The sequence below is a fragment of the Pogoniulus pusillus genome, chromosome 37, assembly GCF_015220805.1.
Source record: "Pogoniulus pusillus isolate bPogPus1 chromosome 37, bPogPus1.pri, whole genome shotgun sequence".
NCBI classification, from domain to species: Eukaryota; Metazoa; Chordata; class Aves; order Piciformes; family Lybiidae; genus Pogoniulus; species Pogoniulus pusillus.
Window position 1 is genome coordinate 8,181,833 of NC_087300.1, and position 27,599 is coordinate 8,209,431.

Sequence of the window (27,599 nt, forward strand, 5' to 3'; positions counted from 1 at the left end):
TGATTGGGTATTTTAGTTTGGGTTTTGGTTTGGTTTGGTTTTTGGGTTTGATTTTTGTTTGAGGTTTGGTGGGTTTTTTGATTGGTTTTGATTGTGTATTTTTGTTTGGGTTTTGCTTTGGTTTGTTTTTTTTTGTTTGAGTTTTGGTTTTTTGCTTCATTTCTGTTTTTTGTTTGGTTAGGTTTTGGGTTTGATCTTTGTTGGTGAGTTTGGGGTTTTTTTTTTTTTGCTTGGTTGCATTTTGATTGTGCATTTTTGTTTGAGTTTTGGTTTGCTTCAGGTTTGGGTTTTGTATTTGAGTTTCGTTTCTTGCTTCATTTGTGATTTTTGTTTGGTTGGGATTTGGGTTTGAATTTTATTTGTGGGTTTGGAGGGGTTTTTTTTTTGCTTGGTTGGGTTGTGGTTGTGTATTTTTGTTTGGGTTTTGGTTTGGTTTGGTTTTTTTTCCAGTTTGGGTTTTGGGTTTGATTTCTGTTTGAGGTTTGGTGGGTTTTTTGATTGGTTTTGATTGTGTATTTTTGTTTGGGTTTTGCTTTGGTTTTGTTTTTTTTTTGTTTGAGTTTTGGTTTTTTGCTTCATTTGTGGTTTTTGTTTGGTTAGGTTTTGGGTTTGATCTTTGTTGGGGAGTTTGGGGTTTTTTTTTTGCTGGGTTGCATTTTGATTGTGCATTTTTGTTTGAGTTTTGGTTTGCTTCAGGTTTGGGTTTGGTTTTTTTTTCCTTGAGTTTTGTTTTTTTGCTTCATTTGTGGTTTTTGTTTGGTTAGGTTTTGGATTTGATTTTTGTTGGTGAGTTTGGGGTTTTTTTTTTTTCCTTGGTTGCATTTTGATTGTGTGCCCAGGTGGCCAAGAGAGCCAGTGGCATCCTGGCCTGCATCAGCAATGGTGTGGCCAGCAGGAGCAGGGAGGTCATTCTGCCCCTGGACTCTGCACTGCTTAGACCACACCTTGAGTGCTGTGTTCAGTTCTGGGCCCCCCAGTTTAGGAGGGACATTGAGATGCTTGAGCGTGTCCAGAGAAGGGCAACGAGGCTGGGGAGAGGCCTTGAGCACAGCCCTACGAGGAGAGGCTGAGGGAGCTGGGATTGGTTAGCCTGGAGAAGAGAAGGCTCAGGGCAGACCTCATTGCTGTCTGCAACTACCTGAGGGGAGGTTGTGGCCAGGAGGAGGTTGCTCTCTTCTCTCAGGTGGCCAGCACCAGAACAAGAGGACACAGCCTCAGGCTGTGCCAGGGGAGATTGAGGCTGGAGGTGAGGAGAAAGTTCTTCCCTGAGAGAGTCATTGGACACTGGAATGGGCTGCCCGGGGAGGTGGTGGAGTCGCCGTCCCTGGGGCTGTTCAAGGCAGGACTGGACGTGGCACTTGGTGCCATGGTCTGGCCTTGAGCTCTGTGCTAAAGGGTTGGACTTGATGGTCTGTGAGGTCTCTTCCAACCCTGATGACACTGTGACACTGTGACACTGTGATGCTGTGAGTTTTGGTTTGCTTCAAGTTTGGATTTGTTTTTTTTTTTGCTTGAGTTTTGGTTTTTTTTGCTTCATTTGTGGTTTTTGTTTGGTTAGGTTTTGGGTTTGATTTTTGTTAGGGTTTGTTTTTTTGCTTGGTTGGGTTTTGGTTGTGTATTTTTGTTTGGGTTTTGGTTTGGTTCAGTTTTGGGTTTGTAGTTGAGTTTCATTTCTTGCTTCATTTGTGGTTTTTGGTTGGTTGGGTTTTGGGTTTGAGTTTTATTTGTGGGTTTGGAGGGGTTTTGTTTGCTTGGTTGGGTTTTGGTTGTGCATTTTAGTTTGGGTTTTGGTTTGGTTTGGGTTTTTTCTGTTTCATTGGGTTTTGGGTTTGATTTTTACTTGTGGCTTTGGCTTTTTTTTGCTTGGTTGGGTTGTGGTTGTGTATTTTTGTTTGGGTTTTGGTCTGGTTTGGGATTGATTTTTGTGGGTTTGGGGTTTTTTGGGTTGGTTGGGTTTTGGTTGTGTATTTTTGTTTGGGTTTTGGTTTGGTTCAGTTTTGGGTTTGTATTTGAGTTTCGTTTCTTGCCTCATTTGTGGTTTGGGTTTGGTTGGGTTTTGGGTTTGAGTTTTGTTTGTGGCTTTGGCTTTTTTTTTGCTTGGTTGGGTTTTGATTGTGCATTTTAGTTTGGGTTTTGGTTTGGTTTGGGTTTTTTCTGTTTCATTGGGTTTTGGGTTTGATTTTTACTTGTGGCTTTGGCTTTTTTTTGCTTGGTTGGGTTTTAATTGTGCACCTTTGGGGTTTGGGTTGGGGGTTTGGGTTTTTTTTTTTTGTTTGAGTTTTTTGCTTCATTTGTGGTTTTAGTTGGGTTGGGGGTTTGGTTTTGGGTTTGCTTGGTTGGATTTTGTTTGATTGATTGATTGGTTGATTGATTTTTGCTTGAGGTGGGGTTGAGAAAAACAAGGCTGGTGTAAGGGACTCTCCTCAGGTGCCAGCTGGCAGGAAGGCTGTGGCACATCAAACTGCTGCCCTGTCTGCAGTGCTCAGCCAGCTCCTGGCCTCCACTGGGAGGTTCAAGAGCCCTCAGTGCAGCTCAGATTCATCCTCATCAGAAAGTGGGAGAAAGGCAAAAGAAAGATGAGACATTTAGGAGGAAAACGTTGAGAGTGGGAGTGGGGAGACACTGGCACAGGTTGAGGGTGGGGAGACACTGGCACAGGTTGAGGATGGTGAGACCATGGTACAGGTTGAGGACACTGGCACAGGTTGAGGGTGGGGAGACCCTGGTACAGGTTGAGGACACTGACACAGGTTGAGGGTGGGGAGACACTGACACAGGTTGAGGGTGGTGAGACACTGGCACAGGTTGAGGACACTGGCACAGGTTGAGGGTGGGGAGACACTGACACAGGTTGAGGGTGGGGAGACACTGGCACAGGTTGAGGACACTGGCACAGGTTGAGGGTGGGGAGACACTGGCACAGGTTGAGGATGCTGAGACACTGGCACAGGTTGAGGATGCTGAGACCCTGGCACAGGTTGCCCAGGGAGGTTGTGGAGCACAGAAGCACAGAATGGGATCAAAGATCCCATTCTGTGCTTCTGTGCTCCACAACCTCCCTGGAAGTGTTCAAGGTCAGGTTGGATGAGACCTTGAGCAACCTGTGCTGATGGGAGGTGTCCCTGCCCATGGCAGGAGGCTTGGAACTGGCTGAGCTTTGAGGTGATCCCTTCCAACCCAAACCACTTTGTGATTCCATGATTCTCTGGTGACATTTTTGCTTTGCTTCTCCTGCCCTTTCTCTTTCCCCTTCATTCCACCTCTCTGCCTTTTCCCTCTCAGAAAAGCTTCCTTTTTGTTAACCATTTCCCTTGGCTCTCAGTCAGGTTAATAAGTGTCTAATTAACCTGCCTGTAATTTGGGAGGTGCAATTAGAGAGGTGCCCTGTGAGGCCACCATGCCCATGGGTTATCTCACCATGCTGTCTCAGGCCAGGAACCCATGGCCCCCACCCCAGACTCCCCTTTACAGGGGCTGCTTGTTCCATCCTGGCCCTAATTAAGCCTCATTAACACTCATCAGGTTTCCTCAGTGCTGCCAGCCCCTCCCCCCAACCAGTGCTCAGGACTTGAGAAGGTCCAGGAATCCTGCTCCAGGGAGCTGAGGACTTTTGCCTGGCACTTCAGTGCATGCCAGAGCACCTGAGCCATCCTGCTGGGGTGGGTAGGATGATTGGAAGGTTTTGGCCTGTTGCTGGCAGCTTGAGCACTCATTTTGGTAGGTGCTAAGGAGCTCCTCACCTCCAGGCAGTGAGCAGCAGTGTGGGCATGGGGTGGGAGGTGGAGGCTGGATTGAGATGTTTCTCTTTGCTGCTTTCCTGCCATTTGTCTTTGCTGCACCATCAGAGCTGAAAGAAATCCAGGAAAGGCTGAGAGAGCTCTGGGGCTGAGTCTGCAGAGGAGAAGGCTGAGAGGAGATCTGGGCAATGTCTGTCACTAGCTGAGGGCTGGGGGTCAGCAGGGGGGGACAGGCTCTGCTCACTGCTCCCTGGGACAGGACAAGCAGCAGTGGATGGAAGCTGCAGCACAGGAGGTTCCAGCTCAGCACAAGGGCAACTTCTTGCCTGGAAGGGTCCCAGAGCCCTGGCACAGGCTGCCCAGAGAGGTTGTGGAGTCTCCTTCTCTGGAGCCTTTGCAGCCCTGTCTGGATGTGTTCCTGTGTGATCTGTGTTAGATTGGATTGTCCTGCTCTGGCAGGGGGGATTGGACTCGATGATCCCTTCCAGCCCCTAGTACCCTGTGAGCCTGGGAAAAGCAGAGCCATGGTGACCCAAACATGCTTTCTGCTTCTTCTTTTCCAGGGAATCTGACTAAGCATATGAAGTCAAAGGCCCACAGCAAGAAATGTCAGGAGATGGGCGTGTTGGTATCTTCACTGGTGGATCTGGAAGCCGAAGAAGGTAAAATCCTCCACACTGTCAAGGTGCATTTGGTGCTGAGAGAGCCAAATCCATGCTGGCAGGAGATGTGCTCCACAGATGACATGCAGCAGCTTTATTCACCCAAGGCTCCACCCAGCATCCGAGGAGGGGATTTCTGCTTGCATGGGTTGAGCCCTGGGGCCACCCTGGGTAATGGCAGGAGGGTCTGTGAGCCTCTGGCTCTCTGCTGGAAGGTTGCACACAGCATGAGTGGGGTTGGAAAGGACCTTAAAGCTCATCCAGTTCCAACCCTCTGCCATGGGCAGGGGCACCTCCCACCAGCACAGGTTGCTCAAAGCCTCATCCAGCCTGGCCTTGAGCATCTCCAGGGAGGTTGTGGAGCACAGAAACACAGAATGGGATCTTTGATCACATTCTGTGCTTCTGTGCTCCACAACCTCCCTGGGCAACCTGTGCCAGGGGCTCAGCATCCTCAACCTGTGCCAGTCTCTCACCACCCTCAACCTGTGCCAGTCTCTCACCACCCTCAACCTGTGCCAGTCTCTCACCACCCTTACTCCAAAGAATTCCTTCCTCATCTCCACTCTCACTCTCCCCACTCCCAGCTCAAAGCCATTGTCCCTCATCCTGGCACTCCCAACCCTTGTCCAAAGTCTCTCCTGGAGCCTCTTCAAGTACTGGGTCTCAAGGAGGTCGTGGATGTCCCTTCCCTGGAGGTCATGGCTGGCTGGCTGCAGGCAAGGGCAGGAGTAAGCAGTGAGCACCTGTGTTTAGCCCAGTGCTGCATGTGTGGGCTGGGATAGAGCAAGGAGTGGATCTGTGCTGTGGAAAGATGCTTCTTGGTGTTGAGACTGCCTCTGGCTGCTGTGCTCTGGAAGAGCCTGGTCTCAAAATGAGAGCCACCCTCAAGATGCTTTGCATGAGGCTGTGAACCTCACAGCCTGTCTTTGGGGTACATGACTGAGAGTGTGGCCAGGAGGCTGAGGGAGGTTCTCCTGTCCTTCTGCTCTGCCCTGGTGAGGTTCTCCTGTCCTTCTGCTCTGCTCTGGTGAGGGCACAGCTGGAGTGCTGGGTCCAGTTCTGGGCTCCCTAGTTCGAAAGAGACAGGAAACAACTGGAGAGAGTCCAGCAGAGGCTGCAAAGCTGCTGAGGGGCCTGGAGCAGCTCTGTGAGGAGGAAAAGTTGGGAGCCCTGGGGCTGAGAGCCTGCAGAAGAGCAGCCCCAGAGGGGATCTGAGCAAAGCTCAGCAAGAGCTAACAGGTAGGGGGCAAGAGGCTGGGGCCAGACTCTTGTCAGTGGTGCCCAAAGGGCACCCAAGGGGCACAAAGTATAATCCAAGCAGTTGCATCTAAAGAGGAGGGGAAATTTGTTTGGTGTGAAGGTTCTGGAGGCCTGGGGCAGGCTGCCCAGAGAGGTTGCAGAATCTCCCTCTGTGGAGAGCTTCCAAACCCCCCTGGCCCTTGTGCTCCTGGGTGTTAAGCAAGCCCAGTCAGTGTTCCCTCTGCTCTGCCCCAGCACAGGTGTCTGCAGCCACAGGAGTGTGGCCAGCAGGGCAAGGCAGGATCCTGAGGCCACACCTGCAGTGCTGTGTCCACTTCAAGAGAGACAGGAACCTGCTGGAGAGAGCCCAAGAGGAGAGCAGCAAGGATGGGGCAGGGGCTGGAACAGCTCTGCTGTGAAGAAAGGCTGAGCCCTGGGGCTGCTTAGCCTGGAGAGGAGAAGGCTGAGAGGGAGCTGATCCAGGTCTGTCACTAGCTGAGGGGTGGCTGCCAGGATGAAGGTGCCAGGCTCTTGTCAGTGGTGCCCAGGGACAGGACAAGGAGCAGTGAGTACAAACTGGAACCCAGGAGGTTCCACCTCAAGAGGAGGAGGAACTGCTTTGGTGTGAGGCTGCTGGAGGCATGCAGAAGTTATGGAGTCTCCTCCTCTGGAGTGATTCCAACCCCCCCTGGCCATTGTGATCCTGGGCAAGCTGCTGTGAGTGCCCTGCTTGGGCAGGGGGTTAGGACTGGATGATCTCCAGAGGTCTCTTCCAAGCCCTCGCATGCTGAGCCTGTGTGAACTGCCACTTTGCTGCTGCAGCACTGCCTGCTGGCTGAAGGACAAACCCCAACCCTGGCAGGATCTAACTGCAGGTTCTACTGGCATGGAGCTGAAGTGGTGAGCATGAGCCAAGGCTCACCCTTGGTGTGTGGCCCATGCAGGCCATGGTGATGTCCTTGCAGAGGGGACACACTCCAGCACCACAGCAGTATTAGCCTCAGGAGGATTCCATCCTCCTGAGATGGCCTCTAGAGGAAGACCTCTCAGTAAGGATCATCTTCAGTAAGGATCACTGCATCTGCTTGAGCCCAGGAGGCTGCAGATCCCCACTGCAAGTCTGGGCTGTGCCTGAGGCACTGCTGCATGCATGAGCTGCTCTCACCTCTGCAGGCAGAGTCAGCCTGGCCCCTGCACCACTGCACTTTGGCCACAACAGCCCCAAGCAGCACTACAGGCTGAGAGCAGCCAGGCAGAGAGGGAGCTGGGGGTGCTGGCAGAGAGGAGCTGCAGAGGAGGCAGCAGTGCCCAGGTGGGCAGCAGAGCCAATGGCATCCTGGGCTGGCTCAGGAGCAGTGTGGGCAGCAGGACAAGGGAGGTTCTTGTGCCCCTGTGCTCAGCAGTGCTCAGGCCACCCCTGGAGTGCTGTGTCCAGTTCTGGGCTGCTCCATTCAAGAGAGATGTTGAGGTGCTGGAAGGTGTTTGGAGAAGGGCAGCAAGGCTGGGGAGGGGCCTGGAGCAGAGCCCTGTGAGGAGAGGCTGAGGGAGCTGGGGGGGTGCAGCCTGCAGCAGAGGAGGCTCAGGGCAGAGCTCATTGCTGCCTGCAGCTGCCTGCAGGGAGGCTGTAGCCAGGTGGGGTTGGGCTCTGCTGCCAGGCAGCCAGGGCCAGAAGAAGGGGACACAGCCTCAAGCTGTGCCAGGGCAGGTCTAGGCTGGATGTGAGGAGGAAGTTGTTGTCAGAGAGAGTGATTGGCATTGGAATGGGCTGCCCAGGGAGGTGGTGGAGTCCTATCCCTCGAGGTGTTTAGGAGGAGGCTGCAGGAGGCTGTTGGTGCCAGGGGTCAGTCAGGTGCCAGGTGCTAGGTTGGGCTGGATGATCTCAGAGGTCTTTTCCAACCTGCTTAACTCTGTGGTTCCATGTGGGAATGCTGAAGAACTCCTTCAGTGCTTCACCTGTCTGGGAGTGCTGGAGACCTCCTTCAGCCTGGGAACTCACTTCAAATAACTGGAGAGCTGATGGTCTCCAGAAGTCTCTCCTTGCTGTTCCACCAGGGAAAGAGGAAGGTGGCTCCTGAGCTGTTGGTTGCTTGACTCTGCCCCTCAGGGTGGTTCTGAGCCTCTCCACTCCAGGCAGTCAGAACTAATGGAGCTCATTAATTGAGAGGCACTTTTGGAAACCTGCAGGTCAGGAGCTCCTGTTTCTGTGACAGTTGCAGCCCCCTGAGGGCAGAACTCCAGGGCTCATTCACCAGGGCTGGAGAATGCTTTCAGCTGGGCTTTCCTGCAGGACTTCAGTCTCCTTCAGACCTCCCCTTCAATACCTAAAGGGAGCTACAAGAAAGCTGGGGAGGGACTTTGACAAGGGCTGGGAGTGCCAGGACAAGGGACAATGGCTTTGAGCTGGGAGAGAGGAGAGTGAGAGTGGAGAAATTCTTGAGAGCGAGGGTGGAGAGACACTGGCACAGGGAGGTTGTGGATGTCTCTTGCCTGGAGGTGTCCAAGGCCAGGTTGGATGAGGCCTTGAGCATCCTCACCAACCTTGGGCTGGTGGGAGGGTTGGAACTGGATGATTATGGTTCCCTCCAAGTGGATCTGAATGATCCTGCCCTTGGCAGGAGGGTTGGAACTGGATGATCTTTATGGTTCCCTCCAACTGGATCTGAATGATCCTGCCCTTGGCAAGAGGGTTGGAACTGGATAATCTTTATGGGTCCAACTGGAACTGAATGATCCTGCCCATGGCAGGAGATTTGGAACTGGATGATTATGGTTCCCTGCAACTGTATCTGAATGATCCTGCCCTTGGCAGGAGGGTTGGAACTGGATGATCTTTATGGTTCACTCCAACTCAAACATTCTCTGATTCATCCCTGGGCTCATAGCAGGTTAACTGTGATGGACTCAGCAGCACCCTGTGTGAGAACTGTGAGTGGGAACTCTCTGCTTGTACAAAGTGAGGTCTGGCAGGTGACCAGGCTGAGCTGGTCTCACTCTTTGTCCTCATGGAAAGAATAGGTCCAAACAAAAGCCCTTGCACCAGTGCAGGTCAGGAGATCTCCTGCTGGAAAGCAGCTCCATGGAGGAGCTGGGGGTGCTGGTGGATGAGTTCAGCACAAGTCAGCAAGGTGTCCTCGTGGCCAATGGTGTCCTGGCCTGCATGAAGAGTGTGGCCAGCAGGTCGAGGGAGATTCTCCTCCCCTTCTACTCTGCCCCAGTGAGGCCACAGCTGAAGTCCTGGGTCCAGTTAGAATCATAGAACCAAGCAGGTTGGAAGAGAGCTCCAAGCTCATCCAGTCCAACCTATCCCCCAGCCCTAGCCAGCCAACCAGACCATGGCACCAAGTGCCTCAGCCAGGCTTGGCTTGAACACCTCCAGGGATGGTGACTCCACCACCTCCCTGGTGGAGTTCTGGGCTCCCCAGTTTGAGAGGGACAGGGAACTACTGGAGAGAGTCCAGCAGTGGCCACAAAGCTGCTGAGGGGCCTGGAGCAGCTCTGAGGAGCAAAGGCTGAGAGCCCTGGGGCTGAGAGCCTGCAGGAGAGCAGCCTCAGAGCAATGCTCAGCAAGAGCTAAAGGGTGAGGGGCGAGAGAATGGGGCCAGACTCTTGTCAGTGGTGCCCAGGGACAGGACAGGGGGCAATGGGCACAAACTGGAGCCCAGGAGGTTCCATCTGAACAGGAGGAGAATCTTCTTTGGTGTGAGGCTGCTGGGGGCCTGGAGCAGGCTGCCCAGGGAGGTGGTGGAGTCTCTTCTGCAGAGCTTCCAAACCCTTGAGGCCATTTTGCTCCTGGGCAAGCTGCTGTGTGTGCCCTGCTTGATCAGCAGTGTTGGACTGGATGATCTTGTGGCCAAGAAGGCCAATGGCATCCTGGGGTGTATTAGGAGGATGTGTCCAGAAGATCAAGGGAGGTTCTCCTGCCCCTCTACCCTGCCCTGCTGAGACCTCATCTTGAATCCTGTGTTCAGTTTTGGGCTCCCCAGTTGCAGAGGGACAAGGATCTGCTGGAGAGGGTCCAAGGGGGGGCTACAAGGATGATGAGGGGACTGGAGCTGTGACCTCAGTGCACAGTTCAGAGACTGAACTCACACTTCCCTCATGCTGCCCTGCCTGTGCTGCTGGCAGGAAATCCACTCAGCATCCTCGAGTCCCAGCTCTGAGTGCTGAGCATCAGTGATGGCTCCGTTGAAGAGGGACAGGGATCTGCAGCAGAGGGCTAGGAGGATGCTGAGGGGACTGCAGCACTGCCTGGTGAGGAGAGGCTGAGGGCCCTGGGGCTGCTTAGTCTGCAGAAGAGAAGGCTGAGAGGGGATTGAATCAAAGTTTAGAGCTATCTGAGGGCTGCCAGGAGGGGGGGACAGGCTCTGCTCACTGCTCCCTGGCACAGGACAAGCAGCAGTGGATGGAAGCTGCAGCACAGGAGGTTCCAGCTCAGCACAAGGGCAACTTCTTGCCTGGAAGGGTCCCAGAGCCCTGGCACAGACTGCCCAGAGAGGTTGTGGAGTCTCCTTCTCTGGAGCCTCTCCAGGCCTGTCTGGATGTGTTCTGTGATCTGTGTTAGACAGGATTGTCCTGCTCTGGCAGGGGGGTTGGAGTCGATGATCTCCTTGGGTCCCTTCCAACCCCTAACATCCTGTGAGCTGAGCCCCAGAGGTCCCTTGTAAGCCCACACCACACTGGGATCTGTGAGTGCAGAGGGCTTGCAGAGGGATCCTCTGCCCTTGTTGCTGTTGGCTCTGTGGCTGCTCACTCTGTTGCCCTCTCTGGGCTTTAGTGCATTGTGCAGCAATTCCTGTAAGGGTAGAACTCCCCCAAGCATCCCTTTCCTCCCACTGAGGAGCTGAGCTTGTGTCTGTGTCAAGGGGATGGGCTGCCAGGAAGGCCTGCAGGAAGGTGAGAAGAGGAAGGTCTGGTGTCAGGGGAGGCTTCCTTTCTGTCCTCCCAGTTTGTTTTTCACCTGGCTGAAGGCAATGCTGGGCTCCTGCTGCCAGTTCAGCCTCAGCAGGCTCACAGATGACAAATAACTACCAAATGAAGCAGCCCCAGAAGATGGGCAGAAAACTGTGGATTGTGCCATAATGGTTGGGGCTATTTGGATGGATGAGAAAATAAGCTCAGAAGTGGCAGAAAGGTTCCTGAGCCACCAGAGAGAGCAGAGCTGGGTCACACACCCCCCAGAGCAGGGCACTGCAGAGAGCCTTTCCCTGTGCAACCACAGAGCCTGCTCCTCTGCTTGGCAAAGAGGCTGAGAGCAGAGCCCAGCAAGGGCTGCTGGAATTACCAGAGGAAAACAGTTTTCAGAGGAGACTCTTCCCATGAGACAGAAACCAGCAGGGGAAGGTCAGAGAGCAGAAGCAGGAAGGTTGGCAAAGCTCTCTGAGCTCATCCAGCCCAAGCAGCAACCCAGCACCACCACCATGGCCACTAAACCATGGCCCCAGGTGCACAGCTTCAGAGATGGAGACTCCACCACCTTGGAGGCTCCACCACCTCCCTGAGCAGCCTGTGCCAATCCCTGAGCACTCCTGCAGCAAGGAAACTCTTCCTCGTCTCCAACCTAACCCTCCCCTGGTGCAGCTTGAGACCATTTCCTCTTCCATCACCTGAGACTAGGGAGCACAGCCTGACCCCCACCTGGCTCCAGCCTCCTCTCAGGGGGCTGCAGAGAGCAATGAGGTCTCCTCTCAGCCTCCTCTTCTCCAGGCTGGACACCTCCAGCTCCCTCAGCTGCTCCTCCCCAGCCCTGCTCCCCAGCCCCCTCACCAGCTTGGTTGCCCTTCTCTGGATCCTCTGCAGCCCCTCAGTGCCCTGCTTAGACTGCAGTGCCCAAACTGGATGCAGTCACTGGCAGTGCTGCTGGCAACGAGAGAGTGAAAGCAACAAGTGGCCAATTTAAGCTCACTGTGACTATTGCTTGGTTGAGCAAAGCAGCCTCCACCTCACTGCAGCCTCCACCTCACTGCAGCCTCCACCTCACTGCAACCTCCTCCTCACTGCAACCTCCACCTCACTGCAGCCTCCACCTCACTGCAGCCTCCACCTCACTGCAGCCACCACCTCACTGCAGCCTCCACCTCACAGCAGCCTCCACCTCACTGCAGCCTCCACCTCACTGCAACCTCCTCCTCACTTCAGCCTCCACCTCACAGCAAGCTCCACCTCACTGCAGCCACCACCTCACTGCAACCTCCACCTCACTGCAGCCACCACCTCACTGCAACCTCCACCTCACTGCAACTTCCACCTCACTGCAACCTCCACCTCACTGCAGCCTCCACCTCACTGCAGCCTCCACCTCACTGCAGCCTCCTTGCAGATGCTTGGAGGGAGCGAGGTCTCCTCTCAGTTCCTTGTGCTTTCCCCTGGGATCAGGCAGGGAGGGAGCAGCTCCCCCAGAGGCCTCCCAGGTTGTTTTAAAGTGGAGCTGTGTCTCACTTGCTTGTTTTCATTGCTGCTGAAGAGGCAGCAGAAAGCAAAGGGTGTTGCTATAAAAGGAGACTGGAGTCAAATTCTCCTCTCCTGCAGAGGTTTTACTTGGTCTGATTGCAACAGTTTGGTGGAACAACCTTGGGATAACACAGATGGAATGAACTGCAGCCCTCAGACAGGGCATATCTCCACTGCCTCCCTCTCTCCTTGCCTTCCTCCTTCTCTCCCTCCCTCTGTGTCTTCTCCTGACTTGCCCTTTCTCTGCTCATGAGCTCAGCAAAATGCCTTTCAGTTGCAAGAAACCAGGGCTCAGGTCTGAGCTCTCTTTCTGCCTGCAAGGAGCACGTTAGGAGGCCAAAGCAAACTCCCTTTGGGCTGTCCCAGGCCTCACTGGAATGTTTCCCTCGGTGGCAAATGCAAACAACTCCCCAGTGTGGAGCTGGCTTCACTTTCCCCTCGCTCCACACTTCTGACCTTGCTTTCTGTCCTGCCCAGAGCCTGTCTGTGGTGTCACTGGGGCCAAACAAGGAGACCACACAGGCCAAGGCTGGGAGAGCCACGTGGTGGGTTCTGAAGCTGTAGCTCTGTGTCCCTGCCCAAGCTCAGAGATGTCAAACCTCAAAAGCAGAGTCAGTTTGCAGCTCTGGTAGTGCAAGGCATTCCTTTCCCAAGCAGGAAATGTGCACAGCTCAGCCTGCAGCTGGGGGGGGGGCTGGAATAATATTTGTTCTGAGCTCAGCTCCTGGGGGAATTTTGCAAACAACCTCTTGCTGGATCCTCAGTCCAGCAAAAAACATCATCAGAGAAGCATTTCCCAAGGCAAGTCAGTGGCCTGCTGAAGAGCTGCTGACTTCAACACGATGCTGTGTGAGCCCTGCAGAGCTCCTGCCCTCTGGAGTAGCTAACAGAGAGAGCCACACAGACCTACAACTGTCTCAGTTGGAAAAGCCCTCCAAGATCACCCAGCCCAAGCAGCAACCCAGCACCCCCATGGCCACTAAAGCATGGTCCCAGGTGCCATGGACACAGCTTTCCTGAGCACCTCCAGGGATGGAGGCTCCACCACCTCCCTGGGCAGCCTCTGCAAGTGCCTGACCACTCTTGCAGCAAAGAAATTGTTCCTCATCTCCAACCTAACCCTCCCCTGGTGCAACCTCAGGTCCTGTTGCTAGTTGCTTGGTTGAACAGACCAACCCCCACCTGACTCCAGCCTCCTCTCAGGGAGCTGCAGAGAGCAATGAGGTCTCCTCTCAGCCTCCCCTTCTCCAGGCTGGACACCTCCAGCTCCCTCAGCTGCTCCTCCCCAGCCCTGCTCTCCAAACCCCTCACCAGCTTGGTTGCCCTTCTCTGGACCCACTCCAGCCCCTCAGTGTCTTTCTTAGACTGCAGTGCCCAAACTGGACACAGTTCCTGACAGAGCTCCTGGCAGCTACAGAGTGAAAGCAAGGAGTGGCCAGTTCAAGCTAACTATGGCTGCCTCAGCTGCTGCTCTCCAGACCCTTCCCCAGCTTTGAGAGGCAGGGTGGGGACCAAACCAGCTGCATTTCAGGGTGACCTTTGGCTGGATCCCAAGCCCTGGTAGAAATCCACATCTCTTGTGTCTGCTAAGGACCAACAAACACTTTGTGGGCATTCACTACTCAGAGTAAATCACAGCCTCACAGAGCCATGCAGGCTGGCACAGCCCCTCAGGAGCACCAAGGCCAGCCTACAGCCCTGCTCTGCAAGATTCACCTTCAACCATACCCCTAAGCACCACCCTGAACCACCCTGAGACACAGAAGAGCCCTGCAGAGGGACCTGGCCAGGCTGCATGGGTGGGCAGAGGCCAAGGGGATGAGATTGAACAAGGCCAAGGGCAGGGTTCTGCACTTTGGCCACAACAACCCCAAGCAGCACTACAGGCTGGGGCCAGAGTGGCTGAGAGCAGCCAGGAGGAAAGGGAGCTGGGGGTACTGATAGAGAGTAGGCTGAAGATGAGCCAGCAGTGTGCCCAGGTGGCCAAGAGAGCCAATGGCATCCTGGGCTGCATCAGGAGCAGTGTGGGCAGCAGGACAAGGGAGGTTATTCTGCCCCTGTACTCAGCACTGCTCAGGCCACACCTTGAGTACTGTGTCCAGTTCTGGGCCCCTCAATTCAAGAAAGATGTTGAGGAGCTGGAACATGTCCAGAGAAGGGCAACAAAGCTGGGGAGGGGCCTGGAACACAAATCCTATGAGGAGAGGCTGAGGGAGCTGGGCCTGTTTAGCCTGCAGAAGAGGAGGCTCAGAGGTGATCTTATTACTGTCTACAACTACCTGAAGGGACATTGTAGCCAGGTGGGGGTGGCCTCTTCTCCCAGGTAACCAGCAACAGAACAAGGGGACACAGTCTCAAGCTGTGCCAGGGTAGGTCTAGGCTGGATGTTAGGAGGAAGTTCTGCACAGAGAGAGTGATTGGCATTGGAATGGGCTGCCCAGGGAGGTGGTGGAGGCACCGTGCCTGGGGGTCTTCAAGCCAAGCCTGGATGAGGCACTTAGTGCCATGGTGTGGTTGGTTGGGCAGGGCTGGGTGCTAGGTTGGACTGGCTGAGCTTGGAGCTCTCTTCCAACCTGCTTGATTCTATGATTCTAAGCACCACCCTGAACCACCCTGAGACACAGCCAGGCTGGGGACTCCAGCACCTCCCTGGGCAGCTCCTTCCAGTCCCTGACCACTCTCTCAATGCAAAACTTTTTCCTAATGTCCAATCTAAGCCTCCCCAGTGGCAGCTTGAGGCCATTCCCCCTTGTTCTGTCTCCAGTTAACCTTTGAGAAGAGACAAACAACATTTTCATCCACAGCTCCCAGTGCCTTCTCACTGTGTGGCCATGACCCCTTCTGGCAGCCACCCTGTGTGCTGCAGGCAGGTGTGGGCCAGCCTCGGGGTTGGCACTGCTGAGTTCCCCCTTGGGCTCATCCTGCTGGCAGATGGCAGCTCTGAATGGAAAACCTGTTCAGTGTTGAGAGGAGGAACTGTGTCCTAGGCTGAACTGATGGTGGAAAGAGGCCAGTGGTGCTGCAGCAGTTACCTGGCTTCAGATAGGTGTCAGAGCAGCATCCAGGAGCTCTCCTTTCACAGCCAGACACCACGTGGCACACAGAGTGCCAGAGTGCCAGGCTGGAATGGACCCCAAGGCTCATCTGCTCCAACCTTTCTAGCTCATGGTGCAGCTGAAATGAGCTGGCACAGCAGCCTGGCAGGCTGAGTCTGGAGACTGCCCGGTGCAGGGCACTGCACTGCTGCCCTTGGGGGATGATGCCAGTGGCTGCCTGCTCTCATGGGCAAACACTTTCTTGTGGAGCCCAGTGGGAATGTCCCCAGCAGTAACTTGTCCCCATCACCACCCCTTGGCATTTCAGAGTCACAGAATGAGCCAGGTTGGAAAAGACCTCTGAGATCTTAGAGTCCAACCTAGCACCTAACACCCTCTGATCAATGAACCCCTGGCACTGAGTGCCTCATGCAGCCTCCTCTTCAACACCTCCAGGGATGGGGACTCCACCACCTCCCTGGGCAGCCCATTCCAATGCCAATCTCTTTCCATGAAGAACTTCCTCCTAGCATCCAGCCTCAACCTGCCCTGCCACAGCTTCAGCCTCTGTCCCCTTCTTCTGTCCCTGGCTGCCTGGCAGCAGAGCCCAACCCCACCTGGCTACAGCCTCCCTGCAGGCAGCTGCAGGCAGCAATGAGCTCTGCCCTGAGCCTCCTCTGCTGCAGGCTGCACCCCCCCAGCTCCCTCAGCCTCTCCTCACAGGGCTGTGCTCCAGCCCCTCCCCAGCCTTTCCCTTGTGAAAAGGGAGTCTCCATCCTCCTGGCATCCACCCTGGTTGTGTGTCCCGGGAGCTCTGCATCCATCGTCTTGGTGCTTGGCACCCGCAGAGTGTTCGGCTGTGCCCTGCAGCGCTGCTGGGCTCTCCGGAAAGCCTCCTGGCAGCGCAGCTGCGTTGGGCTGCAGTGACATCCAGTGGCTGTTCCCGGTGGACCGCTGCAGGCTGAGCCTCCACTGCTGCCAGCATCTGGATGGGGGAGGGCAGGTGTCCTCAGTGCAGAGCAGAGGCTGAGCCAGCAGTGATCTTTCAGTATCTGAAGGGGGCTACCAGAAGGCTGGGGAGGGACTTTTTAGGTTGTCAGGGAGTGATAGGGCTGGGAGGGATGGAACAAAGCTGGAAATGGGGAGAGGCAGCCTGGATGTGAGGAAGAAGTTCTTCAGCAGGAGAGTGGTGAGAGCCTGGAATGGGTTGCCCAGGGAGGGGGTTGAGGCCCCATGGCTGGAGGTGTTTGAGGCCAGGCTGGCTGAGGCTGTGTGCAGCCTGCTCTAGGGTAGGGTGTCCCTGGGCATGGCAGGGGGTTGGGACTGGCTGCTCCTTGTGGTCCCTTCCAGCCCTGACTGAAGACAAACCCTATGAGGAGAGGCTGAGGGAGCTGGGGTTGTTTAGCCTGGAGAAGAGGAAGCTCAGGGCAGAGCTCATTGCTGTCTACAGCTACCTGAAGGGAGGCTGTAGCCAGGTGGGTTTGGGCTCTGCTGCCAGGTAACCACCAATAGAACAAGGGGACACAGCCTCAGGTTGTGCCGGGGGAAGCATAGGCTGGATGTTAGGAGGGAGTTCTGCACAGAGAGTGATTGGCATTGGAATGGGCTGCCCAGGGAGGTGGTGGAGGCACCATCCCTGGAGGTGTTCAAGAAAAGCCTGGATGAGGCACTTAGTGCCATGGTCTGGTTGACTGGCTAGGGCTGGGTGATAGGTTGGCCTGGATGAGCTTGGAGCTCTCTTCCAACCTGGCTGATTCTATGATCCTATGCTTCTATGATTCTCTAACTCTATGACCTGGCACAGAAGATGCTGCCCCTTCCACCTTCCCTTTGTGCTTCTTGGGAGCCTGGTGCTGACCTCAGGAGGGTTCTGCTGGCCCCTGAAGCAGGCAGATGCTGTGGGTTTGTCTTTAGAGCTACCTTCAGCATTTCTTTTCTGTCTGTTCCTCACTGCTCACAAAGTCCTGCCCAGAAGGTGTCCCTGTGCAAGGCCTTCCCCAGGCAGGCAGCAGAGCTCTCTGCCACGGAGTCATGAAGGTGGAAAAGCCTTTCAAGATCATCAGGTCCATCTGTCAAGCAGCACTGCCGAGTCCACCACTAAGCCACATCCCTAAGCTCCACGTCCACAGGTTTGCTGAAGGCTCCCAGGGACAGAGATGAAGCCACTGCCCTGGGCAGCCTGTTCCAATGCCTCAACACTCCTCCACCTAATGTCCAACCTAAACCACCTCTGGTGCAGTGTGAGTGCATTCCCTCTCCTCCTGTCATTTGTTCCTCAGGAGAACAGACTAACCCCCACCTGGTCTCAGCCTTCTATCAGGGAGTTGTAGGGAGCCAGAAAGTTTCCCCTCAGCCTCCTCTTCTCTAGGCTGGAGGACCACAGATACTGCCTTCAGACCCTTCTGTGCCCTCCTGTGGGGACACTCCTGCCCCTCACTGTCCTTCTTTCAAGTGAGGAGCCCAACACTGAACTCAGTATTTGAGCCATTGCCCAGGACATTGGCATCATCATAGCCCTGGTCCTGTTGGTCACACTATTGCTGATCCAGGCCAGGATGCTGGTGGCCTTCTTGGCCACCTGGGCACACCTTGGCTCCAGTCAACAGTCAAACAGTCAAGATTTGTCTGCATCATAGCTGGAGCATATCAAAATGGGCCAGGAGCCACCTTACAGAATCACAGAACTAAGCAGGCTGGAAAAGACCTTCGAGAGAAGGCTGCAGCAGCTCTGCTCTGAGCACAGGCTGAGAGAGTTGGGGCTGTGCAGCCTGCAGAGAAGGCTTCCAGGAGAGCTTGGAGTGGCCTTGCAGGATGTGCAGGGGGCTGCAGGAGGGCTGGGGAGGGACTACTGAGAAGGTCTGGGAATGGCAGGAGGAGGAGGAATGGGTTGGAAGTGTGAGAGGGGAGCTTGAAAGTGGCTGTGAGGAAGTTGTTTGCAGTGAGGGTGGTGAGAGACTGGCACAGGTTGAGGGTGGTGAGACACTGGCAGGGGTTCACTCAGGGAGGTTGTGGAACACAGAAGCACAGAATGGGATCAAAGATCCCATTCTGTGCTTCTGTGCTCCACAACCTCCCTGGAGGTGCTCAGGACCAGGCTGGATGAGGCCTTGAGCAACCTGTTCTAGCAGGAGGTGTCCCTGCCTATGGCAGGGGGGTTGGAACTGGCTGAGCTATGAGGTCCTTTCGAGCCTAAATCATTCTATGATCACCAAGTTCAATCTATCACCCAACACCATCTAATCAACTAAATCCTGGCACTAAGTGCCTCATGCAGTCTCCTCTTAAACACCTCCAGGGTTGGGGACTCCACCACCAACCTGGACAGCCCATTCCAATGCCAATCACTCTTTGTGTGAAGAGCTTCCTACCATCCAGCCTAAACCTGCCCTGGCACAGCTTGAGGCTGTGTCCCCTCATTCTGTCACTGGTTGTGTGGGAGAAGAGACCAACCCCAGCTGGCTACAGCCTCCTTTCTGGTTTGCTTTGTAATAGAAGTTCTGTCCTGCTGCTGTGTCTCTGTCACATCACCTAGGCAGCAGAAGTCTCAACAGCTGGAGGATGGCAGCAGTCACCTCAACAACATCCCCATACTTGGGCAGCTGTAGACACTTTGCAGGCACCATTGCAAGAGGTAGTCATAAAAACCCCACCGAGGGATGCCAGTGCTGATGTCCTTCTCACCTCTCAAGAGCCTCATGGCATTGCTAGAGAGATGCAGGCAGAGTAAGGAAAGGGCACAGCAGAAGCAGGGTCTGGTGGCTCAGCAATAGTTGGAACCAAAGTTAGGGTAGAGTGGGAGGTCCCAGTGGTGGGGTTCACTGGGCTCATCAGGTGAGTTGGCACAGGAGGCAAGGCTGCAGCCACCAAAGCAGGAGATGATCAGGCCTAGGAAGCAGCCAGGTGCTCTCCTCTTAGAATCATAGAATCATAGAATCAAGCAGGTTGGAAGAGAGCTCCAAGATCATCCAGTCCAACCTATCCCCCAGCCCTAGCCAGTCAACCAGACCATGGCACCAAGTGCCCCAGCCAGGCTTTTCTTGAACACCTCCAGGCTCGGTGCCTCCACCACCTCCCTGGGCAGCCCATTCCAATGCCAACCACTCTCTCTGCCAACAACTTCCTCCTGACATCCAGCCTAGACCTCCCCCAGCACAACTTGAGACTGTGTCCCCTTGTTCTATTGCTGGTTGCCTGGGAGAAGAGGCCACCCCCACCTGGCCACAATGTCCCTTCAGGTAGTTGTAGACAGCAATGAGCTCTGCCCTGAGCCTCCTCTGCTGCAGGCTGCACCCCCCCAGCTCCCTCAGCCTCTCCTCATAGGGTTTATGTTCCAGGCCCCTCCCCAGCTTTGTCACCCTTCTCTGGACACCTTCCAGCACCATGCCTGTGGCTGTGTGTGTGCTTTACACCCTGTTTGTCTTTGCCCCTTCAGGAACCAGTGAAGACCTATTCCAGGACTCTGAGGGGCGGGAGGGATCTGAGCCCATTGAGGAACACCAGTTTTCAGACCTAGAGGAGTCTGACGAGGATGACGACAACGAAGATGAGGAAGATGAGGAGGAAGAGGAGAGCCAAGACGAGCCAACTGTAAAGGTGCCTGAAGGCACACAGGCCACCCTCCCGAGGCACTCCTCAGGTGGCTCTCCCTCTTCTCAAGAGGAAAGCACTGAAACAGCATTGCCCTTAGCTCCAGACACTGTTTCCAGCAGCCAAAAAGCAGGTGAAGGCCATCAGGCCTCGTCCTCAGGGCTGGAAACAAAGTGGTCAGCAGACAGCAGTGACATTGCTGTGTGCCACAGCTTCTTGAGTCTCACCAGACCAGCGTTGACCTCCACCGAACAATTGGCTTCTGCCGAAAGAGAGTCTGTCACCAGGCCACAGATGTCCTTAGTTATGGACCTGTCAACCTCCAAAGACACCTCCCCAAGGAAAAGGTGGTCTCCCAGCCAGGACTCTGGCAGAGGTGGTGGCAGCAGCAGAGCCATGCTAGGGAGAAAGCATCTCCTAACCAAAAACGAAACTTCGCCCAAGCGGTTCTCCCCCCCGGCGGAGCTGCCTGCTCTGCGCTGCCTGTCCCCGGGGAGAGGCTTGTCCCCTTGCCAGCGTGTCTCCCCCAGGAGGGAGGCGTCTCCACTGAGGTGTGTGTCACCAAGGCTTGAGCTGTCACCCAGCAGGCATCTTTCCCCCAGAAGAGAGCTGTCCCCGAGGCCATACCTGCCAGCAGAAGAAGAGGTCTCCCCCGCCAGGCACTCATCGCCGAGCAGAGAGGTGTCAGCGGTCAGACCTTTGTCACTGGCCCAGGTCTTGTCTCCAGGCTGTTTGGAGTCGCCAAGGTATCCATCCCCTGGGAAAGAGGACTTGCCTGGGACTAGCAGACCAGCAGCAGATGACCAAGTTCAGAGCTCCTATCAAGCCCAGCAGGGGATATTGTCTTCGATGCCTCTACCTCACAGGTTCTTTGGCAAAAGCATACAGCTCCACGAGTCCAAGCTGGTAAGTGCAAGCCCCTTGAGCCCCCTCAGCCCTGCAGTGCCTTCTCTGCCTTGGTTTTTAGTGAAGGTTGCTATGCAGAGGGGCACAGTGACTCTGTGACCAATGCCACAGGTCACCCAGAGAAAAGTGACAGTGGGCAGCAATGGCTTTTGCACCCATTTTGGCCCTGCCTGTCTCAGCTGAAGAGAGGGGAAGCTGTTCCTTCTCCAAGGGACTATTTCCACCCCTGACCCAAGCAGCCTCCTGCTGGCATGAGCAGTAGGGGTGACCACTCCACAGTGATTAGTTGTCACTAAGAGCCACGTGTTTTCCTGGGGTGTTTGTGCCCCTGTCACCACCAGGGGTGAAGCTGGGACCTGTTTTCCCTGCCCAGTGACCCGAAGCATCTCTGTCTTGGCCACTGCCCTGCCTTGCTGGCGCCTGGCTCCGTCCAGGCGTGGTCAGCTCTGCTCAACTGACTGCTGAGACATGTTTGTTTGGACATCTCTGATTTCATCTCCTCACTTCTCTCTTCAGCACAGAGAGGTGGTTCCCACTGGGTCCAGAAAGCTATTTAATGTCTCTGCTGGACATATCCAATCCTCTGGGTAAAGGACAATTGCATGTTCTGCTGCAGGCAAATTAGACGTCGGGTTTGGTGGAGCGTTTCCATCCCTCCTGAGGTGCCTGGCTCTCCTGGTTTTTGTGCTGATGACCATGAGATTCAGTTGCTGGAGTTCCTCTGCTGTGAAACTGGTGTGAGGAGAGACTCGAGCCCTTAGGGACTGCACTGGGAAGAGAGAGGCCTTTGTCCAGCCCCTGGAGAACTTGTCCCGGCAGATGCTGACCCAGGTCTTCTCCAGCTGCCTGCTGTGCGTCCCTCCCGTGGCTGATGCTGTGACACCTTTTGGTGCTGCCTTCCTTCTGCTCTCCCCTGCGGGTCTTTGTCCTACCTTCTCAGAGGCTGCCTTTAGCTGTAGCTCCAGACTTGTGCTCTCTTTAATGCTGCTTCCCTTTCCTCTCAGTTAACTTCTTGTGGTGGCTCCCCTGGCCCTACAGCTCTGAAGCATCTCTGTCAGCAGCACTGCCACTGCCACATCTTGGAGCAAGGGCTCCTAAGCTCCCTACTCCACAGCAGGAGACAAATCTGCTCCTCTGTTTACCTGCCCATCCCCACCTTTTAACTGACCCTCTCACACACTTCCCTTTTTGCCCCATTTTCTGCATCTCCTATGCACCCTAAGTCTCCACTGCAGCTTTTCTCATGCACCTCCACAGCCACAACAAGGACCCAAATGGGACACTTCCCATTTCTCAGTCAGGTGGGCAGCTGAGCTCTCACTGGAACATGAGATTGCTGCTAAAGGCTACAAGAAACAGAAAGCTCAGAGGTGGCTTTGTCAGACCCCAAACAGAACTTGGTGCATTGCTTGGAAACTTGGAGACCATCTTAGCTTAGCACCAGTGGAAGCCTTTCTGCCTGACCACCACCACCTCCCTTCCCACTGGCTCTTGCAGGAGAGAATCTCTCTTTCTGCTGGCTGTGGCACCACTGAGATGGTTTGTTTGGGGGTTTCCCAGCACCCCTATAAGTGATTCTAGCAAGACTCCATGTGGCTAAGTGAGATTTAGTGAGGTTTGGATCTTCTAAGTGCTGACCAAATAGGCACTATCTTCAGTGGCTCCTGCTTGCTCTCTCTCCTCTTCTCTTTTGCTGCTTTCCTCTGTCACCTCTTCCTAGAGATCCACCTGGCAGGGTCAGGCAACTCCACAGAGAAATTCACCCTCCAGTGAATCCTCAGATTTTATAGCTGGAGGAGAAGTTGATTCCAGTTTCTGTTGCTTCCCCTCCTCGGGTGCCCTGTTGAGGGGTCTGGCTCTAACCTCATCACTAATTCCTCCATTTCTGTTCTGCCACATATCTCTCCATGATGTACATTAGGAAACTATGAGAAGCACCAGGAGAGAAAGAGGAGAAGGTAAAATGGTAGAGATTTAACCCTTGATCTCTGCAGCCCACACCATGAGGGTGGTGGTGGTGGGGACCACACTGCTGGGTGTGCTTTGTCTGGCAGGAGAGTTAATGCTTCACTCCATCCAAAGCTTCCTTGCAACTGGCAGCTGTAAGGATGTAATCCTGCTGTAGGAAAGCACAGTAAAAAGAGGCAACACGTTCTGGCCTCTCAGCAACTCAAAAGGCATCCAAAGCAGCTCTGATGGCAGGAAGCACTGACAGCCTCTGCCAGGGCTTCCAAGGCAGCTCTGATAACAGGACAAGGGGTGATGGTTTAAACTGAAAGAGGGAGATTCAGGCTAGGCACAGGGTAGCCTTGTGGTGGGGGTAGTGAACTACCAGCCCAGGTAGCTCAGGTGGGTGGCAGATTCCCCATCCCAGGTCAGGACTCTGAGCAGCCTGCTGGAGCTGCAGATGTCCCTGCTGATTGCAGGGAGGTTGGGCTGGAGACCTTTTAAAGGTCCCTTCCCCCCAGGCTAGTCCATGATTTTGTAGTGAGCCAAGCCTGAACCAAAGCCCTGGGTCTGTTCCCCAGCAGACCATGAGCATATTTGTACCCAGAAGGCCAATGGGTTGTGCTGCTCCTTACCTTAGAGGTCTTGGGGTCCAAATCTTCCTCCCTTGATCGATCTCCCCAAGCTAGAAGGAAACAGTAACCACCCCAGGCCCTGTAGTGAGCGCCAGAGATGCTGATGCCGTAACCTGTGCGTGGCACTGATCCAGCTCTTTCTTTTCCCTCTCTGGTGCAGAAGATAGAACCACGGAGCCCAACATGCTCACCTGGCCTCACACAGCCTGTCTGCTCCAGAGCCTTGCAGGCACCTCACGAAATCCACCTCCACGCTCCCAGCCGAGGGGAGGAGAATGTCTTCAGCCATCTCCCACTGCATTCGCAGCAGCTCACCAGGACCCCGTACCCCATGATCCCCATTGGGGGCATCCAGATGGTCCAGGCGAGGCCGAGCTTGGTGCCCAGCTCCGTCGTGTCCCTGCAAGCAGGATGCTTTGCCCCTGAGGGCAGCAGCTTCCCGGAGCTCAGCTGGGCTCCCAGGAGGGACCAGGAGCCGCAGGAGCCTCGGGAGCCGTCCTCGGCCTCCGTCTCCCCGGTGGCGAAGGTTTCCAAGTACACTCTGTCCCCAGAGCTTACCAGCAGCGGTTACCTAGAAGAGAAAATGAGGACTAGTGAGCTTCAGCAGAAGGGCGAGCAGGAGGAACACAGGGTACAGACGCTGGCTGAGCCCAGCGGCGCGGAGCGGGCAGGCTGCTCGGCGTCCCCAGCCAGCCCCAGCACAGCCCACGAGCACTCTCCAAAGCCTTCGACGAGCGGGGAAGAAGAAGAAAAAGAAGAAGAAGAAGAACCCTTGATCCAAACGGGCAAGAAGCAATCTGGCAGCTCGAGCACTTCTTTGGAATCGTCCTGCACTTTCATCTCAGATCTCCCCCGGCAGCCGTCGGACCCAAGCGGCAGCGGCGGCGGCGGCAGCGGCGGCGGCAGCGGCGGCAGCGGTGGCAGCGGTGGCAGCGGTGGCAGCGGTGGCAGCGGCTGCGGTTGCCTCTCAGAGCCCTCAGCCAGCCACCCGCACCCCCAACCCTTCCCCGGCCGCAGGAGAAACCTCTCCGGAGAGCCCAAGCCCAGCTGCCAAGGTGGGGGAACCTCCAGCCAGAGCAGTCCGCACCTAGAGCCGGCAGATTTAGGTCAAACTCACCCAAAGGTGGATGAAAACACGAGAAGTGCTTAAGCCTCCACCATCCGTTCCACTTTTAGGCTTCCTCTGTAAAATCAACAGACTTTTTTCAACACTTTTTTTTTTTTTGTTGTTGATTCTTTTCTCCTTTGGTACGATCCTGGCTGTCAGCAGCACTCTGGTGAATGACCAAATCCACGGAAGATTCCTGTTTCTTTTCTTTCTGTCCCCAGTCTGGTATTATCTCCACATGTATGCAGTTACTTGTGCCTTTTTCTAGACCTTTCGTTGCTTGGAAATGTACAACAACAAACACAACAAACCGAAAAGAAACAAAAAAAACCCCTCCACAAACAACAAACCAAACTGTTTGAGGCTGTGAATATTTTTTTAGAGTCTTTTTGGGGAAAAAAAAAAAAAGGGGGGGGTTTGTTAGGACCTTCTCTTTGTTATTGTTATTATTATTATTATATTATTATTATTATTATTAATTATTATTTTCTGTTGTTGATGTTGTGGTTTGGTTGTTTTTTTTTAATGATTCCTTTTTTTAATTCTTAATTATTATTTTTATTTTGGGGGTGGGGAAGGTTTTGGCATTTTGGTGCGGGCCTGAGAGATGCAGAAAAAGGGAAGGGTTAAGTGTTTGAAGAGGATGAAGATGCACTGGAAAAAAAAAAAAGAAAGAGATGAAAAACCAAACGAAAAACCAAACGAAGATTAAAAAAAAAAAAAAAGAAAGAAAGAAAAAGACACAAAGAAAAAAAGAGGGAAAGGAATAAAAAACCACACAAAGAAAAAACAGGGAAAAAAAAACACACAAAGAAAATAAGCAAGGAAAGGGAAAAAAAAAACCACAAAGAGAAAACAAGGAAAGGGGAAAAAACACACGAAGAAAAAACAAGGAAAGGGAAAAAATGCACAAAGAGAAAAACAAGGAAAGGAAAAAACACACAAAATAAAAACAAGGCAAGGGAAAAAATGCACAAAGAGAAAAAGAAGGAAAGGAAAAAAACACTCAAAGAAAAAACAAGGAAAGGGAAAAAATGCTCAAAGAAAAACAAGGGAAGGAAAAAAAAAACACAAAGAAAAAGCAAGGAAAGGGAAAAAATGCACAAAGAAAAACAAGGGAAGGAAAAAAACACAAAAAAAAAACAAGGAAAGGGAAAAAAATGCACAAAGAGAAAAACAAGGAAAGGAAAAAACACAAATAAAAAAAGAAAGAAAAATACACCAAAAAATCACCAAAAAAAAAAGGAAAAGAAAAAAAGGGAAAAGAGAAAGAAAAAAAGAAGAAAGGGAAAAAAAGGGGAAAAAAGAAAAAAAGAAAGGAAAAAAAGAAAGAAAAAAGAAAAAAGAAAGGAAAAAAGAAAGGCAAAAAGAAAAAAAGGAAAAAAGAAAGGAAAAAAGGAAAAAATAAAGAAAAAAAAGAAAAAAGGGAAAAAAGGAAAAAATAAAGAAAAAAAGAAAAAAGGAAAAAAGAAAGGAAAAAAGGAAAAAATAAAGGAAAAAAGAAAAAAGGGAAAAAATAAATAAAAATAAAGAAAAAAAGGAAAATTAAAAAGGAAAAAAAGGGGAAAAAGAAAAAAGGAAAAAAGAAAAAAAAGGGAAAAAAGATAAAAAGAAAAAGAGAAAAAAAAGGATAAAAAGAAAAAAAGAGAAAAATTAAGAAAAAAAAAACATAAAGAAAGGGGAAAAAAAAAAGAAGAAAAAAAAAAAAGAAAGAAAATAAACCAAAGGGAAAAAAACCACAAAAACAAACCAGAAAAAAACTCTCTCTCTCTCTTTTTTTTTTTAATCTATATCTACTGATGAAAATGCTTCAAAACCAAACAGCCCAAGAGAGCAAACCCAAACCCAAACCCTCCTGGCTCCCCCCTGTGCAGAAGTTGATGGTTGAGTATTTATTAGGAGCTTTATTTAATTCTTTGCCAAGTGCTGGGTGGTTGTTTTGGGGGGGGGGGGAGGGGAGGGGGAGTGGGGGTTTATTTTTGGGTTGGTTTGTTTTCTCCTGGCATCCCTCAGACTGCCTCTGGTTGTGCTTGGAGAACCGGTTGAGACTGCTTTGTGTTTCAAAGATGTCTTTGACCCTGAGCTTGTACCTGAAACTGAGCACTTGCTTGAGGAGGGGGCTGAAGAGGGGGGGCAGGTGGGAGGTGGGGGAAAGCTGAGAAGCAGCCAGAGAAGCTGTGCACTGGTAAGACAAAAAACACCCCAACCCCCAAATCGGAACCTTGAGCATCCCTCCTGCAGAACACATCCAAGCCCTGCTCTTAAAAGGGACAAAACAAAAAGAAGGTGAAAAAGGGAAAAAAAAAGGGAAAAATGAAATGGGCTTAAAAAAGGACTTTAAAAAATTCAAATGGAAAAAAAGCTTTTCTCTTTCCTTCTCTTTTCTCTTCTCTTCTCTTTTCTTTTCTTTTCTCTTTCCTTTTCTTTTCTTTTCTTTTCTTTTCTTTTCTTTTCTTTTCTTTTCTTTTCTTTTCTTTTCTTTTCTTTTCTTTTCTTTTCTTTTCTTTTCTTTTCTTTTCTTTTCCTCTCCTCTCCTCTCCTCTCCTCTCCTCTCCTCTCCTCTCCTCTCCTCTCCTCTCCTCTCCTCTCCTCTCCTCTCCTCTCCTCTCCTCTCCTCTCCTCTCCTCTCCTCTCCTCTCCTCTCCTCTCCTCTCCTCTCCTCTCCTCTCCTCTCCTCTCCTCTCCTCTCCTCTCCTCTCCTCTCCTCTCCTCTCTTTTCTTCTTCTTCTTCTTCTTCTTCTTCTTCTTCTTCTTCTTCTTCTTCTTCTTCTTCTTCTTCTTCTTCTTCTAAGATTGAACTGCAAGAGCATAGAAATGGATCCAGTGGAGAGCCAGTGCCAGGATTGGTGTCCCCTCGCTGGATGAGTTGCCCTCACCCCACTTGCTTCTTGCTTTAATCCACTGCCTCCCTGGCAAAGTCATGCCTGTGCCCCAGAACCCCTCTGTGCTGGGGGCTGGAAGCCCTCTCTGAGCAGCCCTCCCTCACTTTCATGGGTCACAGAATGTCTCTGCTTGGAAGAGAGACCTCCAAGCCTATCCAGCCCAACTGCAGGGTCATCACTGAACCGTGTCCCTAAGGGTCCTCTAAGGGACCATGTCCCTAAGGTCCTTATGCTGCTTGAGCATCTCCAGGGGTGGTGACTCCAGCACTGCCCTGGGCAGACCATTCCAAGGTTTAAGAACCCTCTCTGTGAAGAAATATTTCCTGAGATCCAGCCTGAACCTTCCTTGGTGGAGCCTGGAACCATTTCCTCTGCTCCTGTTGCTGCCCCCTCCTTGCTTCAGTCTCCCTT

General features: G+C 53.0%; 1 protein-coding gene across 5 annotated transcripts in view; it reads left to right on the forward strand.

Moving 5' to 3' along the window:
• Positions 1-25,482, forward strand: part of HIVEP3 (HIVEP zinc finger 3) — a 497,619-nt gene extending 472,137 nt beyond the window's left edge. For all 5 annotated transcript variants that reach the window (XM_064172675.1, XM_064172676.1, XM_064172677.1 and 2 more), the window contains 3 exons: positions 4,301-4,399; positions 19,556-20,616; positions 23,359-25,482. In XM_064172675.1, the coding sequence (XP_064028745.1) occupies positions 4,301-4,399; positions 19,556-20,616; positions 23,359-24,348 (2,150 nt within the window). In that variant the 3' untranslated portion in view covers positions 24,349-25,482. The remainder of the gene's footprint in view (positions 1-4,300; positions 4,400-19,555; positions 20,617-23,358) is intronic.
• Positions 25,483-27,599: the final 2,117 nt, after the last annotated feature.